This window comes from Nicotiana tabacum, chromosome 19 (assembly GCF_000715075.1).
Source record: "Nicotiana tabacum cultivar K326 chromosome 19, ASM71507v2, whole genome shotgun sequence".
NCBI lineage: Eukaryota > Viridiplantae > Streptophyta > Magnoliopsida > Solanales > Solanaceae > Nicotiana > Nicotiana tabacum.
Window position 1 is genome coordinate 7,753,886 of NC_134098.1, and position 21,078 is coordinate 7,774,963.

At 39.3% G+C, this 21,078-nt stretch overlaps 1 protein-coding gene across 1 annotated transcript; it reads left to right on the top strand.

The window, feature by feature from the left end:
- The first annotated feature begins 291 nt into the window (after positions 1–291).
- LOC142173362 (zinc finger BED domain-containing protein RICESLEEPER 2-like) lies at positions 292–3,927 on the top strand. The gene is made up of 5 exons (XM_075238943.1): positions 292–466; positions 849–2,189; positions 2,274–2,342; positions 3,302–3,387; positions 3,865–3,927. Exons 1-5 carry the CDS (start codon positions 292–294, stop codon positions 3,925–3,927), a joined length of 1,734 nt encoding a protein of 577 aa, XP_075095044.1.
- The last annotated feature ends 17,151 nt before the right edge of the window (positions 3,928–21,078 follow it).

Sequence of the window (21,078 nt, forward strand, 5' to 3'; positions counted from 1 at the left end):
CTCTTTTGTGTTGCAATTTTAGGGGCTATTACTAGTTGCAGAACGGATATACTGTTTAATTTGCACCTATGTTTCCAAATTCTAAACACCATTTAAAATTAGTTCATCTTCCTCTGCCAATTATGTTACTTGCTAGTACATGAGGTTGTGGCTCTAGATCTTCTTAAAGTCCTCCTGGTAGTCTTGTTGAGTTACAAGAGTTTATGCTTAGTACATTTGTCTGCTTTTTATACTAGATGACTATTTTTCAGCTTTTAGTGATATTTCTTTTTTTTGTTTTACTAGATAATTATGGCATCTCAAAATGAAGAGAATCTACCAGCTTTATCTTCTAATGCTATTTCCTTAGACGATGAGAGTCAAAGGCCTTTACAACAAGATGAAGTTGAACTGGGAAAAAGAAGATATTCCCGAGCATGGAAGCATTTCAAGCCGGTGAAGGTTAATGGTGTTTCATATGGTCTTTGTAAGTATTGCGATCGCCGATATAAAAATGCCAGGAATTGTGGGACAAAATCTATGTTAGATCACATACCTAAGTGTCCTAACAGGCCAAGAGATGTACAAAATGAGGGTGATACCGGGGGTAGTTATTTTGATCAAGATGTTTCACGTAAACAACTTGCACATGCCATTATTTTACACGAGTATCCACTCTCTATAGTTGATCATGTGGGATTTAGGAACTTTGTTGCGAGTCTCCAACCTATGTTTAAGATGGTTTCTAGAAATACAATCAAGAATGACATAATGAAATTTTTTGACAATTTGAAATCGCAAACTTCTAAGTTGTTGGAGAAAGTCACGAGTAGAATTGCAATAACAACCGATATGTGGACTTCCAATAGTAACAAAAAAAGGGTTCATGGCTATTACTGGTCATTTCATTGATGATTCATGGAGGCTTCAAAGTCATATTCTGAGATTTGCTTATGTCCCTGCTCCACATGATAAAGATGCTTTGTGTGGTGCTTTGGTTAATTGTTTGTTTGATTGGAATCTTGAACGAAAAATATCAACTATCACAGTTGATAATTCTAGCACAAACAATGCTATGATTAAAACTTTATTGGATGAGAAACTTAATAAAAAAGATTTGTTGTTGACTGGTCGAGTATTTCATGTGCGTTGTGCTGCACATATTTTAAATTTAATTGTGCAAGAAGGGTTAAAGGTGATAGGAGATAGTATTAGCAAAGTGCGTGATAGTGTCTTGTATTGGATTGGATCAGCTGGCAGAATTGAGAGGTTTGAAGAAGCTGCACGTTTGGTTCACTGTTCTTGTAATAAGAAGTTGGAGTATGATTGTCCTACTCGGTGGAACTCGACATATCTGATGTTGAGAACGGCTATAGAATACAAAGAGGTGTTTAGGAAGTTGAGTCTAACTGACACAAATTATCAGTCTTATCCAGCTGAAGAGCAATGGAGTAATGCAGAAGATGTTTCTGATAAGCTCATACTTTTTTATCGTATCACCGAACAATTTTCAGGAACTCAATATCCAACATCCAGTCAATACTTTACAAAAGTTTGTGAAATTAAGCTTGAATTGGAAGCTTGGGTGAAGGAGTTTAATCCTTTGATTAGCGATATGGCTTCTGCGATGTTGTTGAAATTTAAAAAATATTGGGATGATGTGCATATTTTGATGGGAGTAGCTGCAATCTTTGATCCACAGTACAAGATGAGGTTGGTAGAGTTCTTTCTTCCACTAATTTATGGTGAAGAAGCTTCAACTAAAATTCAAGAAGTTCGATCCAATTGTTATGATCTCTTTCAAGATTATAAGAGTAAATTATCTGGTCCACATGATTCATTAGCTTCTAGTTCTAGTGAAGTTACTAGTTTTATTGAGGGTGATCGGCTTTCGAGCTTTGATAGATTTGTTGCTTCGAGTGGAGCTACCGTGGAGACAAGATCAGAGTTGGATATGTACTTAGAAGAAGGCCTACTACCTCGAACTCCTTCATTTGACAATTTGAGTTGGTGGAAGACAAATGGATTGAAATTTCCTACATTGCAAAAAATGGCACGTGATCTCTTAGCCATTCCCGTGTCTACTGTTGCTTCAGAATCGGCATTTAGCACCAGTGGGAGGTTGATTAGCCCACATCGGAGTAGACTCCATCCCACTACTTTGGAAGCTTTAATGTGTGCTCGCACGTGGTTATGGAATGACTTAAATGGTAAGTAATTTTCTCATTATTATCTTAATAGTTCAATTATTTAATAGTATATTGATACATTGAACTATGCATTTTTTCTATTAGGTTTGTCTTCAACGATTGATAAAGTTTCATGTCCAACATTGCTTGATGAAGAGGAAGAGCCGGATTCAAGTAGTTTATCGCAATATTGCTAAGAGGTCATACCTGAACATGCAACATTATTCTCATCATCTTGGATATTCTCTGTTGTATAACTTGCTAGCAGTGACAGTGGACCATTCAATAACTTTGGATTTGCACCTATGGCTGGAATTAATTGTACTGAATTTGATATTAAAGCCATGCTTGGCATTTGTTATACCCTTCAATTTCTGCTTAGTGACTAGTTTGTTTCATAGAATATTTTGACACAATATTGTTATCTTCTTTATTCTCATGCAAGAGGCAGAGAGTAAAGTTTAGTGCCAAAACTGGAACTCTCGTGCTATATTTTTGGTTTTGTCATTGAACCTGCCTAAAAAGTATTGTGTATGTAGTAGTAAAATTAATGAAGATGAGAGATAGTTTCTCCAATGTGCGTCTTCTCAAATATTTATTGCTTGATGAATTAGTACTTTGAGATAGAAAGTTATATAAAAGTACGTCAAAGCAACAGTTTAATTTGTATTTAGTATTTCTATTTCATCTGTTTTTTAATAAACTCTCATGTAAATAATAGAAACATCCATCAATTAATCTATTAAAGATACAACTTTGGCATAAATTCCAATACAACAGACAAAAGATCAAATTTTGATCAATTTGCAAGCTCAAAGGAAAACAATATTTTAAATGTTTCAATAGATAGTTGAAAAGGTAAAAGAAATTAAAAGCATACTGCAAAATAAAAAATAAAGAGAAAATAAAAAAGAGTTAAACGGGGCAGGGCGGGGCAGGGCTTAATAGGGCGGGGCGGGACAGGACAAAATTTTGACCAAAAGCTAAATGGGGCAGGGCAGGGCGGGTCAATATTTTAGCGGGTCAAGACTTGACCTGCCCCGCTCTACCCTACCCTGCCCTATTTACATTCCTATTAAAGTAATTTAGCATATCAATAATTGCGTGATAACTTTTGGAATTTACTTTTGCAGTAAGGATAATATCGTCTGCGAAGAAGCTATGTGCAAAAGCAAAGCCAGTTGGAGATAATTTAATAGGAGCACATAATTGGCACTTGGTAGTTAACTACCATATAAGGATAACTACCATAAGATTGATGAGCTGCAGTGAAAATTGGAAAAACAATAATGAATGAAAGGCCATTCAAGCATGTAAAAAGAAAATTTCCATGTCTAACTTAAAAGCATGTGTGAGCTTGTTTTGCCATGCATATTCTTGAACTGTGTGAGAACATGTCAATTTAAACAATAAAATCATTATTTGATAAAAATTGAGTATTTAATGATATAAATGAATATTTTATGCTTGATAATTTTTTGAAGTATCTGAACTTCAAGTTATATATCAATCAAAACAATTATTCTAACAAAATCTAATAAAAAATTAAATTCAACATAAATTTATCTTATAATCAAGATTACCCAAACAAAACATTGAAATCAAAATTTGTTCCAATTTAAAATTCGTGTATTTGAACTAATTGCAAAATATCAAATTCTAGCTAAAGTACAAACATTGAAACTTCATCATGCAGGACATGTTTGCTGCTGGAACAGAAACTTCATCATCGACAGGGCATTTATCTTCCTCGCATTAGCTGAAGTGCAAGTTCAGTGTTCCTTTTTCGGAAATTTGATCTCTTTGAACATTAAAATTTATAAATATGAAATAATTTTGTCCAATATCAAATATCATGCTTTAGAACCCCATGAGCACGTTTGAATCTATTTAATTCATACCCAACCCTACAAGGCTATCACCATGCCTAGGGAATGTCAAACCGAAAATTAATCGGAAATTAAATGGGAAAACTGACGGATGAGAGGGCCACAGTTCTCCCACTTTCGCTTAGCCTATCTAAACTTTTAAGAAACACAGGGGAAACCCTGCCAAACATTTTAATATTACAAAAAGATAGGAAGGGGAGAGATGACGACCACGACGACGACAACAACCCAGTATAATTTCATTAGTGGGGTTTGGGGAAGGTAGTGTGTACGCAGACCTTACTCCTACCCTGGGGTAGAGAGGCTGTTTCCGATAGACCCTCGGCTCCCTCCCTCCAAGAACTCCCCACCTTGCTCTTGAGGTGACTCGAACTCACAACCTCTTGGTTGGAAGTGGAGGGTGAGAGAGGAGTTAGAAAATAAAGGGAAGAGAAATATGATTCAAGATTTAAATTTATGATAAATTTATAATTAAAAATGTAGTAATCAACACTTTACATTGAGGATTGGTTTCAAATGCGAATAAATTAAATGTATTATTAATTTAAATTAAAACGTACTTAAGGTAATTATAGTACATTAAAATTGAACTTTTTAGACCGAAATGGTAAATCGACAACAAAATAAAAAAATATTGTATTGTATTATATCCACTATAATTTTGAATTTTAAAGTTATAACTTATAATTTCAATATTTATGTTAAGCATGAAGTAGGAGTAAGTTATAACATAAAAATACAATTATATCCAATACAACAATAACAACCCAGTAAAATTCCACTAATGGGGTCTGGGGAGGGTAATGTGTACGCAGACCTTACCCCTACCCCAAAGGAGTAGAGAGGCTGTTTCCGAAAGACCCTCGGTTCAAGAAAATAAAAGGACAAAAGGAGACAATATTAGTATCACCACAACAATCATAGGAAAAATAGGAACACCATGAAATGCAGAAGAAAGATGCAAAGCAAAAACGATAGCTAGTAAATAGGACATGCACTGAAAAGCGAAGTAGTAAAACACAACATTGTCACTAGCTATCTTAGACAAAAACCCTACATGGCTAGTCCCACAATGGTATGAAGTAAGTCAAGACTTAACTACATCCTAACCTACAACTCTAATACTTGACTTCCACATCTTCATATCAAGTGTCATGTCCTCGGAAATCTGGAGCCTCGCCATATCCTGTCTGATCACCATTCCCCAATACTTCTTAGGCCGTCCTCTACCTCTTCTCGTGCCCTCCACAACCAGCCGCTCACACCTCCGTACCGGAGTATCTGGGCTTCTCCTTTGAACATGTCCGAACCATCTAAGCCTCGCTTCCCGCATCTTGTCATCAATGGGAGCCACATGCATATTCTCCTGAATAACATAATTCCTAATCTTATCTATCCTAGTATGCCCGCACATCCACCTCAACATTCTCATTTCTGCTACTTTCATCTTCTGGATATGTGAGTTCTTAACGGGCCAACACTCAACCCCATACAACATGGCCGGTCTAACCACCAAATCAAAACCCTATAAAAGGAGCATATTCAATAACTCTTTAACAAAATAACCCTCTCTTCCATAGCAAAATGCAGTTCTTCAACTTGGTTTCCATTTTTCTTTTTGTATCTTCTCTCTTTTTATTTAGGAAATGGAAGAAATCAAATAACCAAACAAAAAGATTGCCTCCAGGTCCATGGAAAGTGCCTTTTCTTGGAAGCATGCTTCATATGCTAGGTGGACTTCCACACCATGTCCTAACAAATTTAGCCAAAAAATACGGACCCCTTATGCACCTTCAACTAGGGGAAATGTCTGTAGTTGTAGTTACTTCTCCTGAGATGGCAAAAGAAGTACTAAAAACTCATGACCTTGCTTTTGCATCTAGGCCTAAACTTGTAGCCGTTGAGATTGTCGGCTATAACGGGACAGACATTGCCTTTTCTCCCTATGGCGATTACTGGAGACAAATGCGTAAAATTTGTGTCATGGAATTACTTAGTGCAAAAAATGTTCGATCATTCAACTCGATTAGACGTGATGAAGTTTGTAGTCTCATTGAATTTTTTCGATCATCTGCCGGTGAGCCAGTTAATGTAACAAAAAGGATATATGTATTCGCAAGCTCTATGATATTTAGATCAGCGTTTGGGAAAGTAATCAAAGAGCAAGACGAATGTATACGACTAATCAAAGATGTTTCAGGATTAGTAGGTGATGTTTGGCATATTTCGATATGTGTTGATGTTACTTTACCCATGTTTTAACCATTTCTTGATGTTATTTAATCTTTAAAACACCCAACATGGTGTAATTATTGGTTTGATGACTAATTAAGTTATGTGTGACGATTTAAGGTGTTCGGAGTGCAAAATATGAAGAAAAGGTGGTGTAGCCAGAGGAAGAAGGGTTGGATGCGTCGCATCCAATCTAGAAAAAGATCAGATTTCATGCACCCTTAGCAGTGAAGTCGGCCCATAGCGTCCACCGTAGCATCCGAAGCTGAGAAGTGGAGGACAAGGTGGATGCGACGCATCCACCCTAGCATCAATCCCTGAAGCTGATTTGGATTAGAAATAGGAGAACTTTGGCCCACGACTTTTGTACGCAATATATAAGCTAAAAACACCTCTTTTAGGTCATCTAACATATTGGAGAGAGGGAAAAAGCCACGAAAAAGTTGTGGAGGCCGGAATTCATCAAGTTCCATCTTTCTCCCACCAAACTTAGTAATATTTATGTTTCTTTATATGATTTGTTGTTTGGCTACCATGTCTATGTGGAGCTAAACTTCACGTTCTAGGGTTGTGGTTCTTTCATGAATATTGTTATTCGGATATTGATTTTGACTTCTTGATTTATCATATTAGTTTATTTATTCAATCTTGCACTTAATTATTTAATTGCTTGATCACCAATTGAATATTATCTATGAATCTAGAATTGAACTCGAAAGTGGGAATTCTATATTGCATATAGGATTGAGTAGGGCAAGTTCTTGAACTCGGGCATCGGGGAACGGATTCGTAGTTAGGATAGACATATACCTAATTGCCTTGCTTGGTTGATTTACAGGAATTATAAATGCGTTCTTGTTGATTCTAACTCCATAGACATATAGGCGTTAGGTTAGCTTGAATAGGCGAGTAAGAACTCGACAGATTCTTATGAGCAGTAACCCTGTCAACCAATAAGCTAGATAAATTAGTCGGTCAATTCAATTGACGAATACAATAGGATTGTTAGATAGCCCATAACCCTAGATCGTTTTCATTACATTGATATCATTAAAATCTGCTCTTTCTCTGTTCAAAGTTTATTATTTATATTTTTCTTATTTAATTAGTTAGAATAAAATATTTTTGGATTTAATTCTTGTTTAGATAATTGGGATAGTCTAATTTAGTTAATAGTTAATCATAAGTCCTCGTGGGTTCGACATCCGACTTTTAGTCACTTTATTACTTGACGACCGCGTATACTTGCGTGAGTGTGTTTGGTCGCAACAAGTTTTTGGCGCCGTTGCCGGGGACTTAGAAATTAGCTACGTGACTAAGTTAAGCTTTTATTAGATATTTGTTTTCAAGTTTTAATTTTCAGTTTGCCTGGTTTGTGTCAACGCAGGGTTTTCTCTCGAATGCAGAGGAGTAGAAGTGCAAACAACCTCATTCCTCTTGATCCAGAAATCGAACGAACACTACATAGAGTGAGAAGGGAACACGAAGCTAGAACGAGAATAGAAAGAGATTTGGACATCGCAGTCCAACCACAGCCAATAGATATGGCAGGCAATGAAGAGCGTCCGGTAATTGAAGCCGCAAGGCCCAATCTTGCGAATATGACTCAGGCTATTGTGAAGCCTGATATCACTGGGCATTTTGAACTCAAACAGTACATGGTACAGCTGATTCAGTCCACAGGACAATATGTGGGTCTATCTCATGAGGACCCGCAGAGGCATATTCAGAACTTCTTGGAAATCACGGACACTTACAATTACCCGAACGTCTCCAAGGACTATGTCAGGCTGACACTATTCCCTTTTTCACTGTTGGGGGAAGCTAAAGAATGGTTGCAAAAGGAGCCCGCGAACTCTATCCACACTTGGGATGATCTAGCAAGGAAATTCCTGATCAAGTTTTTTCCAACTAAGAAGACAAAGTCGTTGAGGAGCCAAATTCTTGGGTTCCAACAACGGGATGGCGAGACACTTCGTCAAGCTTGGGAAAGATACAAGAAGCTACTCAGAGACTGCCCGCATCATTGTCAAACTGATGAGGTATTGGGTCACACTTTTGTTGATGGGTTAGATGAAGCATCAAAGATGAATCTTGACTCAGCTTGTGAGGGTAGTTGCATGGCAAGACCGTATAGTGAAATACAACTCTTGCTAAATAATTTCACTGCTAATGACCATAATTGGCAAGGAGAGGGTGATTCACGAAGGGGAATTAAACAGAAGGCCGCCGGTTTGATTGAGCTTGATGACTTTTCCGCCATGAGAGCCGATATAGCAAAATTGGCAAATCAGATGAATAGAATGACAACACAACAAATGCAACATGTACAGCAGATGTCTATTTGTTGCGAACTATGCGGAGACAGTCATATGATTGACATGTGCCCCACGAATCCTGAATCTATATACTATGTGGGGCAACAAAACAGAGGTCCTATGAATCAACATGCGCAATATGGTAACACTTACAACCCAAACGGGAGGGAACATATTGGGAAGGGGGAAAAAAGGCCACGAAAAAGCTGTGGAGGCCGGAATTCATCAAGTTCCATCTTTCTCCCACCAAACTTAGTAATTTTTATGTTTCTTTATATGATTTGTTGTTTGGCTACCATGTCTATGTGGAGCTAAACTTCACGTTCTAGGGTTGTGGTTCTTTCATGAATATTGTTATTCGGATATTAATTTTGACTTCTTGATTTATCATATTAGTTTATTTATTCAATCTTGCACTTAATTATTTAATTGCTTGATCACCAATTGAATATTATCTACGAATCTAGAATTGAACTCGAAAGTGGGAATTCTATATTGCATATAGGATTGAGTAGGGCAAGTTCTTGAACTCGGGCATCGGGGAACGGATTCGTAGTTAGGATAGACATATACCTAATTGCCTTGCTTGGTTGATTTACAGGAATTATAAATGCGTTCTTGTTGATTCTAACTCCATAGACATATAGGCGTTAGGTTAGCTTGAATAGGCGAGTAAGAACTCGACAGATTCTTATGAGCAGTAACCCTGTCAACCAATAAGCTAGATAAATTAGTCGGTCAATTCAATTGACGAATACAATAGGATTGTTAGATAGCCCATAACCCTAGATCGTTTTCATTACATTGATATCATTAAAATCTGCTCTTTCTCTGTTCAAAGTTTATTATTTATATTTTTCTTATTTAATTAGTTAGAATAAAATATTTTTGGATTTAATTCTTGTTTAGATAATTGGGATAGTCTAATTTAGTTAATAGTTAATCATAAGTCCTCGTGGGTTCGACATCCGACTTTTAGTCACTTTATTACTTGACGACCGCGTATACTTGCGTGAGTGTGTTTGGTCGCAACAAGTTTTTGGCGCCGTTGCCGGGGACTTAGAAATTAGCTACGTGACTAAGTTAAGCTTTTATTAGATATTTGTTTTCAAGTTTTAATTTTCAGTTTGCCTGGTTTGTGTCAACGCAGGGTTTTCTCTCGAATGCAGAGGAGTAGAAGTGCAAACAACCTCATTCCTCTTGATCCAGAAATCGAACGAACACTACATAGAGTGAGAAGGGAACACGAAGCTAGAACGAGAATAGAAAGAGATTTGGACATCGCAGTCCAACCACAGCCAATAGATATGGCAGGCAATGAAGAGCGTCCGGTAATTGAAGCCGCAAGGCCCAATCTTGCGAATATGACTCAGGCTATTGTGAAGCCTGATATCACTGGGCATTTTGAACTCAAACAGTACATGGTACAGCTGATTCAGTCCACAGGACAATATGTGGGTCTATCTCATGAGGACCCGCAGAGGCATATTCAGAACTTCTTGGAAATCACGGACACTTACAATTACCCGAACGTCTCCAAGGACTATGTCAGGCTGACACTATTCCCTTTTTCACTGTTGGGGGAAGCTAAAGAATGGTTGCAAAAGGAGCCCGCGAACTCTATCCACACTTGGGATGATCTAGCAAGGAAATTCCTGATCAAGTTTTTTCCAACTAAGAAGACAAAGTCGTTGAGGAGCCAAATTCTTGGGTTCCAACAACGGGATGGCGAGACACTTCGTCAAGCTTGGGAAAGATACAAGAAGCTACTCAGAGACTGCCCGCATCATTGTCAAACTGATGAGGTATTGGGTCACACTTTTGTTGATGGGTTAGATGAAGCATCAAAGATGAATCTTGACTCAGCTTGTGAGGGTAGTTGCATGGCAAGACCGTATAGTGAAATACAACTCTTGCTAAATAATTTCACTGCTAATGACCATAATTGGCAAGGAGAGGGTGATTCACGAAGGGGAATTAAACAGAAGGCCGCCGGTTTGATTGAGCTTGATGACTTTTCCGCCATGAGAGCCGATATAGCAAAATTGGCAAATCAGATGAATAGAATGACAACACAACAAATGCAACATGTACAGCAGATGTCTATTTGTTGCGAACTATGCGGAGACAGTCATATGATTGACATGTGCCCCACGAATCCTGAATCTATATACTATGTGGGGCAACAAAACAGAGGTCCTATGAATCAACATGCGCAATATGGTAACACTTACAACCCAAACGGGAGGGAACATATTGGGAAGGGGGAAAAAAGGCCACGAAAAAGCTGTGGAGGCCGGAATTCATCAAGTTCCATCTTTCTCCCACCAAACTTAGTAATTTTTATGTTTCTTTATATGATTTGTTGTTTGGCTACCATGTCTATGTGGAGCTAAACTTCACGTTCTAGGGTTGTGGTTCTTTCATGAATATTGTTATTCGGATATTAATTTTGACTTCTTGATTTATCATATTAGTTTATTTATTCAATCTTGCACTTAATTATTTAATTGCTTGATCACCAATTGAATATTATCTACGAATCTAGAATTGAACTCGAAAGTGGGAATTCTATATTGCATATAGGATTGAGTAGGGCAAGTTCTTGAACTCGGGCATCGGGGAACGGATTCGTAGTTAGGATAGACATATACCTAATTGCCTTGCTTGGTTGATTTACAGGAATTATAAATGCGTTCTTGTTGATTCTAACTCCATAGACATATAGGCGTTAGGTTAGCTTGAATAGGCGAGTAAGAACTCGACAGATTCTTATGAGCAGTAACCCTGTCAACCAATAAGCTAGATAAATTAGTCGGTCAATTCAATTGACGAATACAATAGGATTGTTAGATAGCCCATAACCCTAGATCGTTTTCATTACATTGATATCATCAAAATCTGCTCTTTCTCTGTTCAAAGTTTATTATTTATATTTTTCTTATTTAATTAGTTAGAATAAAATATTTTTGGATTTAATTCTTGTTTAGATAATTGGGATAGTCTAATTTAGTTAATAGTTAATCATAAGTCCTCGTGGGTTCGACATCCGACTTTTAGTCACTTTATTACTTGACGTCCGCGTATACTTGCGTGAGTGTGTTTGGTCGCAACAAGTTTTTGGCGCCGTTGCCGGGGACTTAGAAATTAGCTACGTGACTAAGTTAAGCTTTTATTAGATATTTGTTTTCAAGTTTTAATTTTCAGTTTGCCTGGTTTGTGTCAACGCAGGGTTTTCTCTCGAATGCAGAGGAGTAGAAGTGCAAACAACCTCATTCCTCTTGATCCAGAAATCGAACGAACACTACATAGAGTGAGAAGGGAACACGAAGCTAGAACGAGAATAGAAAGAGATTTGGACATCGCAGTCCAACCACAGCCAATAGATATGGCAGGCAATGAAGAGCGTCCGGTAATTGAAGCCGCAAGGCCCAATCTTGCGAATATGACTCAGGCTATTGTGAAGCCTGATATCACTGGGCATTTTGAACTCAAACAGTACATGGTACAGCTGATTCAGTCCACAGGACAATATGTGGGTCTATCTCATGAGGACCCGCAGAGGCATATTCAGAACTTCTTGGAAATCACGGACACTTACAATTACCCGAACGTCTCCAAGGACTATGTCAGGCTGACACTATTCCCTTTTTCACTGTTGGGGGAAGCTAAAGAATGGTTGCAAAAGGAGCCCGCGAACTCTATCCACACTTGGGATGATCTAGCAAGGAAATTCCTGATCAAGTTTTTTCCAACTAAGAAGACAAAGTCGTTGAGGAGCCAAATTCTTGGGTTCCAACAACGGGATGGCGAGACACTTCGTCAAGCTTGGGAAAGATACAAGAAGCTACTCAGAGACTGCCCGCATCATTGTCAAACTGATGAGGTATTGGGTCACACTTTTGTTGATGGGTTAGATGAAGCATCAAAGATGAATCTTGACTCAGCTTGTGAGGGTAGTTGCATGGCAAGACCGTATAGTGAAATACAACTCTTGCTAAATAATTTCACTGCTAATGACCATAATTGGCAAGGAGAGGGTGATTCACGAAGGGGAATTAAACAGAAGGCCGCCGGTTTGATTGAGCTTGATGACTTTTCCGCCATGAGAGCCGATATAGCAAAATTGGCAAATCAGATGAATAGAATGACAACACAACAAATGCAACATGTACAGCAGATGTCTATTTGTTGCGAACTATGCGGAGACAGTCATATGATTGACATGTGCCCCACGAATCCTGAATCTATATACTATGTGGGGCAACAAAACAGAGGTCCTATGAATCAACATGCGCAATATGGTAACACTTACAACCCAAACGGGAGGGAACATATTGGGAAGGGGGAAAAAAGGCCACGAAAAAGCTGTGGAGGCCGGAATTCATCAAGTTCCATCTTTCTCCCACCAAACTTAGTAATTTTTATGTTTCTTTATATGATTTGTTGTTTGGCTACCATGTCTATGTGGAGCTAAACTTCACGTTCTAGGGTTGTGGTTCTTTCATGAATATTGTTATTCGGATATTAATTTTGACTTCTTGATTTATCATATTAGTTTATTTATTCAATCTTGCACTTAATTATTTAATTGCTTGATCACCAATTGAATATTATCTACGAATCTAGAATTGAACTCGAAAGTGGGAATTCTATATTGCATATAGGATTGAGTAGGGCAAGTTCTTGAACTCGGGCATCGGGGAACGGATTCGTAGTTAGGATAGACATATACCTAATTGCCTTGCTTGGTTGATTTACAGGAATTATAAATGCGTTCTTGTTGATTCTAACTCCATAGACATATAGGCGTTAGGTTAGCTTGAATAGGCGAGTAAGAACTCGACAGATTCTTATGAGCAGTAACCCTGTCAACCAATAAGCTAGATAAATTAGTCGGTCAATTCAATTGACGAATACAATAGGATTGTTAGATAGCCCATAACCCTAGATCGTTTTCATTACATTGATATCATTAAAATCTGCTCTTTCTCTGTTCAAAGTTTATTATTTATATTTTTCTTATTTAATTAGTTAGAATAAAATATTTTTTGATTTAATTCTTGTTTAGATAATTGGGATAGTCTAATTTAGTTAATAGTTAATCATAAGTCCTCGTGGGTTCGACATCCGACTTTTAGTCACTTTATTACATGACGACCGCGTATACTTGCGTGAGTGTGTTTGGTCGCAACAAGTTTTTGGCGCCGTTGCCGGGGATCGAACCCGGGTCACCCGCGTGACTCAAGGGAATTTTACTCAACCTCAGAAGCCACCCCAACAAATGGAAGAAAGTACGAATGACTTGCTGAAAAAGTTGTTACTAGACAATCAACAGCTCAGGACCGATTTCAGAAATCTTGAGAGGCAAATGGGGCAGTTAGCAGCAAACCAAAATACTAGACCTACAGGCTCACTTCCCAGTGATACAGAGAAGAACCCTCAAATTAATGCAGTTACACTTAGAAACGGGAGGGAACTAGAGGAAGTGCCAAGGAAGATAAAAGAAAAACCTATACCTGGGGGGAGTTGACACCTAAGGCAACACAAGAGTCAAAGGAAGATGATGCAAGTTCAGAGCGAATGGAGGTTACAAGGCCACCACCACCTTTCCCCCAAAGATTGCAGAAAAGGAATGACGATCGCATGTTCAACAAATTTCTCTCCATGTTGAGTCAGGTTCAATTAAATATTCCATTAGTGGATGTACTTCGTGAAATTCCAAAGTACGCTAAGTACATAAAAGACATAGTGGCTCATAAGAGGAAATTGACTGAGTTCGAGACGGTTGCACTTACTGAGGAGTGCACATCAAGGGTCCAAAACAAGCTTCCCCAAAAGCTTAAGGACCCTGGCAGCTTCACCATTCCAGTACAAATCGGTAATATTAACGTGGGACGTGCTCTGTGTGATTTGGGCGCAAGCATAAATCTGATGCCGTTATCCTTGTTTAAGCAATTAGGTCTGGGAGCTCCGAGACCAACCACCGTGATGTTGCAATTAGCTGATAGGTCCATAGCCTACCCCGAAGGAGTGATTGAAGATGTGCTGCTGCAAATTGGAAAATTCATCTTCCCAGCTGACTTCATTATTCTAGACTTCGAGGCTGATGAACAAGTTCCAATCATATTGGGACGACCTCTCTTGGCTACTGGCGATGCAATAATTAAAGTGAGAGAAGGGAAAATGATTATGAGAGTGGACAACGAGGAGGCAGTCTTCAATGTCTACAAAGCAATCCAACTCCCCCGCCACTATGAGGAGCTCTCTATGATATCTGTGGTGGAGGTGGATGAGAAACTTCTTGACACGAGTGTATATCTAGGCGACTGTTTAGAAAAAGCAATCATGATGTTTGATAGCTTGGAGATGGATGATGAGGTTGAGGAGATGAAGGGAATCCTAGATACATCATGTGGTTACATGCAAGGAATAATCCCGTTTGAGCCCCTGAATAGGCCAAGTGGCCCCCCACCAAAGCCGTCAATTGAAAAAGCTCCAAATTTGGAACTTAAACCCCTACCCCCTCACCTTCAATATGCTTATTTGGGAAGTTCTGACACTTTACCTGTTATTATTTCTGCTCACTTGTCTAAATTACAGGAAGAAAAGCTATTAAGGGTGCTACGTGAGCACAAGCGAGCAATTGGGTGGACAATGTCTGACATTAAAGGCATTAGTCCAGCTTTCTGCATGCACAAAATCCTCATGGAGGACGGACACAAGCCAAGTGTAGAACACCAACGCCGACTAAATCCAATCATGAAAGAAGTGGTAAGGAAAGAAGTGATTAAGTGGCTTGATGCAGGTATTGTATTTTCAATCTCTGATAGTAAATGGGTAAGCCCCGTTCAATGTGTGCCGAAGAAAGGGGGGATAACCGTAGTAGTTAATGAAAATAATGACTTAATTCCTACAAGAACTGTAACTGGATGGAGAATTTGCATAGATTACAGAAAACTGAACAATGCCACCCGGAAAGACCACTTTCCCCTTCCTTTTATTGACCAAATGCTTGATAGATTAGCTGGCCAGGAATACTACTGTTTCCTGGACGGTTATTCGGGGTATAATCAGATTGCTATAGCCCCAGAAGACCAAGAGAAAACTACATTTACATGTCCTTATGGCACGTATGCGTTCAAGAGAATGCCCTTCGGTCTTTGTAATGCACCTGCGATTTTTCAAAGGTGTATGATGGCTATTTTCACTGACATGGTTGAAAGATATGTAGAAGTATTCATGGATGATTTTTCTGTGTTTGGATGTTCTTTTGATAGTTGTTTGATGAACCTTGATAAAGTGCTAGCTAGGTGTGAAGAGACGAACTTGGTGCTAAACTGGAAAAAGTGCCATTTCATGGTACGTGAAGGTATAGTTTTGGGGCACAAGGTTTCAAAAGATGGTCTACAGGTGGATAAAGCAAAGGTGGAGACGATCGAAAAATTGCCCCCGCCGACATCCATCAAAGGCATTCGCAGTTTCTTGGGTCATGCAGGTTTTTATCGTCGTTTCATTAAAGATTTTTCGAAAATTTCTTCCCCTTTGTGCAGGCTTCTAGAGAAAGACGTTACCTTCAAGTTTGATAATGCATGTCTGAAAGCATTTGAGGAGCTGAAGGGAAGATTGGTGACTGCACCAATTATCATTGGCCCCGATTGGGCACAACCATTTGAGTTGATGTGCGATGCAAGTGACATAGCAATTGGAGCGGTGTTGGGGCAAAGGAGGGATAAAATCTTTCACTCCATTTATTATGCAAGCAAAACTATGAATCCAGCTCAGATAAATTATACAGTGACTGAAAAGGAGTTGCTTGCAGTGGTGTGGGCGTTTGACAAGTTCAGATCCTATCTAGTGGGAACCAAAGTCATCGTCTACACAGATCATTCAGCTATCAGATACCTATTTGAAAAGAAAGACGCCAAGCCGAGGCTGATTCGTTGGGTCCTCCTCTTGCAAGAATTTGACTTAGAGATCCGAGATCGAAAAGGGACAGAAAATCAAGTGGCCGATCATTTGTCCAGATTAGAGAGCCGGAACCATGTAGCTGAAGGAGGGTCAATTAAAGAAACATTTCCGGATGAGCAAATATTAGCAATCACCTCAGGTGAAGCCCCATGGTATGCAGATTATGTGAATTTTATCGCAAGTGGGGTAACGCCACTAGAATGGACAGCTGACAATAGAAGAAGATTCCTACATGATGTAAGGTTCTACGTGTGGGATGAGCCATTCCTATATAGGTAGTGTGCAGATCAGTTGGTGAGAAGGTGTGTTCCTGAGGAAGAGATGAAGGCTATACTACATGACTGCCATGCGTCACCATATGGAGGTCATCACGGCGGGGATAGAACCGCCCAAAAAGTGCTACAATCAGGTTTTTATTGGCCAAAATTGTTTAAGGATGCACATGCCTTCGTTAAAAATTGTGATAGATGCCAAAGAACTGGAACTATCACGAGGAAACACGAGATGCCCTTGCAAAATATACCGGCGGTAGAACTTTTTGATGTTTGGGGGATTGATTTTATGGGACCATTCCCATATTCTAACGGACAAAGATACATCTTGGTGGCGGTCGACTATGTTTCTAAGTGGGTAGAGGCCATAGCTCTTCCTACTAACGACGCAAAAGTTGTGGTAGGCTTTGTAAAGAAGCACATCTTCACACGTTTTGGGACCCCAAGAGTGTTGATAAGCGACGGGGGAACTCACTTTTGTAACAAACTGCTGAATAATATTCTTGCAAAATACGGAGTCAAGCACAAAGTTTCCACTGCCTATCATCCCCAAACGAGTGGTCAAGTAGAAGTTTCCAACAGAGAGGTCAAGCAGATTTTGGAAAAGACAGTAAGTATGAATAGAAAGGACTGGGCCGGGAAGCTGGATGACGCATTATGGGCATATCGCACTGCGTACAAGACCCCAATAGGCACTTCTCCGTACAGGTTGGTTTATGGGAAGGCCTGCCATCTGCCCGTCGAGCTTGAACACAAAGCATATTGGGCGATTAAAAAGCTAAATATGGAGATGGACTTGGCCGGTGAGAAGAGATTGCTACAACTCAACGAGCTTGATGAGTTTCGATTGCATGCGTATGAAAATGCCAAATTGTATAAAGAGAAGACCAAAAGATGGCATGATAAGCATATCCAACATCGTGAGTTTGAACCAGGTCAAGAAATTCTACTGTTTAATTCAAGGCTAAAGCTTTTTCCAGGAAAGCTTAAATCTCGATGGTCGGGTCCGTTTGAAGTGGTTAGTGTGAAACCTCATGGTGCGATAGAATTGTGTGATAAGGGGTCCAATACGACATTCTTGGTAAATGGCCAAAGAGTAAAACACTATTGGGGTGGTGACATTGCACGTCACAAGACCACAATGGATTTAGTGGAGGCATGAAGAACATGTTGCGTCGTGCCGCGACGTTAAATCAGGCGCTTCTTGGGAGGCCACCCAAGTTAGTTAGTTTATTTTTATTTTATTTTAAAATTTTTTTTTCTTTCTTTTCGTAGGACATAGATCTTATTCAAAAAAAAAAAAAAAATAAAACTAAAAAGTTCCCCAGATATGAGAAAACGAGGCGGATGCGTCGCGTCCCCCTCAGCAAAAAAATTGTTTTGACGGGCCAATTGCTCAAGGCAGTGAAGTCTGCCTATCGCGCCCGTATCGCGTCCGAAAATTTTTGAAGGAAGACAAGGGGATGCGTCGCGTCAAAGCTCGCACGCACAGGTAAGTAATATATATTTTAACACATCTTAAGATAACCTATTCGAACAAAAACGTTTCTTGCGACGCATCCACTCGTCTCGTTTTGGCGACGCCTACGAACGCAGAACAGAATTCTCTCATCGAAATTGTAACGCAATAAGCTCAAACGCGACAGGTACGCATCATCCTCTTCGTTCTTCCGTTGGCTTCTCTCCTAATTCGTCTCTCCTCCCTCCTTCAATGGTAGCAACAAGTAGGTTTTGCAATTTCAAGATTTTTAGGGTTGTCGTTCTTGGTAGTTGTAATGGTTGAGAGATGATAAACTATAATTCCCTTCATCTCGTCCAACTTTGGGAGGGTAGTTGCATTGCTCAACTGATAGAATGAACTAGGCACACTTGTTGCATACCACATGTTCGACGAATTGTCCCTGAGGAAAATTTAGGCGTCGGTGAAGTCTGAGTAACCGAGCAACATTGGTGTATGCTTGAGAATAAGTGTGGGGTCGAGTGAGGGGCTATGTGAAATTGAATTTTTGAAGAGAGTTAACACATACTTGCTGAAAGTCATGAGCTACAATTCCATGAAGAGTGAATGGCATGACTTTACGAATAAATTGAAGTCTGCAAGCTGTTGCAATTGCTTTCAAGCTGAACTTCACTGTTTCATCTGCTAATTGTTGAATTCTTTGCATTGCAGGTACTTAGATTCGTAAAATGACAGCAGCGAGTAAACCATCCAAGCAACAAGACAAAGATGGTAACAAGCAACCGCCCAAAAAGCCTACCGGAAGGGCAGCGGGCGGTCCAAATCCACAGAAAAAAAGGAAGCGGACGGAGAAGGAAATGGAACTGCTGCCTAGGCAGTTAAGTGATGATTCAGAGCAAGAGGAGGAGGAAACATTGGTCAGGAAGGATGCAGAATGGAAGCATGGGAGTATGGAGTACCACTCTATAGCAAAGGAATTCATGAGTGCGTTAGCACGTGTGGCTCTAAATTTCATTTGTAACCGCCTGCTGCCATGCCAACATAAAACTGATGTCCCTCGTTACCGCGCACTCGTATTATATGCTTTATTAGAGGGGATACCACTCAACTTCGGAGCCATCATGCATGATCAAATGCAGCGAACCAGGATGAATTACAAGTGGAGGCTGTTCTTTGCTAATACCCTAACGGCTTTTTTAACAGAGAGGGGAGTACTATGGGACAAGGAGAATGACGACATTGAGGCTAAAGCTCCAGGACCATATGATGTCACTCATGTTCTAGAGCCGAACAAGGGAAGGTCTTCTAAGCTCACCATCCAACAATTATTTGAGCATATGCAAGCAGATATGCAAGAGAACAGGGCTGAGCTGATAGCGACTCGTGTCGAGTTGAGTGCCACCAGGGATGAGTTGAGACAGACTCGTGCGGATCTAAGCCGAGTTCAGACCGAGCAGGCCACGATGATGAAGGAGATATCATTACTCCTCAGAGCTCTGGTTCAATGTGCAGGTACAGACATCTCCCAGCTGATTGCATCATCCACTGCCGGACCATCCACTCCTGTTCCTCCCATAGTCACCGAGGCTCCACTCAACAGGCCTATTGAGGTCGCTGTAACACCTGATACAGAATCCGCACCAGTTGTTGATGATAGGAATGCTATGGATGCAGATGCTCCTCCACAGACTGCGGATGAGCCCTCCACCTTGACTTGAGGGAGTTCTTCTCACCCTACTTTACCTTGTTTGTGTGCGTTGGGGACAACGCACAGTCCTAAGTGTGGGGTGGGGGTGATTTATGTTTGATGTATGGATGAATGTACTAATATATTCACTGGATTAATGGCATAAAATAGCAGTAAATTCATCTATATGGAGTAATTATCAGTTTATCTATCAGTTTATCATTATGAAAAATATATATATATATATATATATATATATATATATATATATATATATATATATATATATATATATAGTATCTTTGTAGATAGTAATAATCCCCTGTGGTTTTTCTTTGTGCCTCGGTTCTTTTCCATGGGATGTAGTTTGAACCGGGTAATTTTGTTTTCTTTTTAGAGTAGGAATGTAGGGAATAAAAGAAGTAAGAAGGGACCCTTCTCACTCTGAAATTATTGATGATGCCTTGTTAAAACGGATAGCATGTTTTATGGCGCCTATTTCTCATTTTCTTGACTTGTGTTCACTTTGCGCTTAATGCTTAATATCTCGTTGCTCTGTGAATACTTGCATTACTTGAGAGTCGGAATGTAACCGTCCTTAATGAGTCATGTGCCATGTGTGGTAAGGTGTTTGTAGTGTCCATGTATTGTACTTGTGTCTAGAACTTGCCCGATATGTGAGTTGAAGCAAAATTTTAGGTGATGCTCGGTTTGAAAAATGATTTTAGGCTTTCTTTGATCTTTTTGAGCTTATTGCTTATCACAAATAAAATCTATCCCTAGTTAAACCTTTTGAGCCTGTAGACCTTTTATTTGGTACCCACATTACAAGCCTATACCCTTTTTATTCTTAATTGACATTGTTTTGATCCTTTTACCTCTTAAAGCACTTTAATTGTTAGATGAGCGCTAAAAGAAGTAAGAAGGGACTAAGTGTGGGGTGACTTTTGAGTGGAACCAATGAAAAAAAAAAAAGGTGCACTTATTTTGTAAAATAATACGCCACTAGCGAAAATTGAAAGAAAAAAAAAAGAAAAGAAAAAAAAAAAAAGAAAAGAAAAATATAGATGAATAAATTGTTA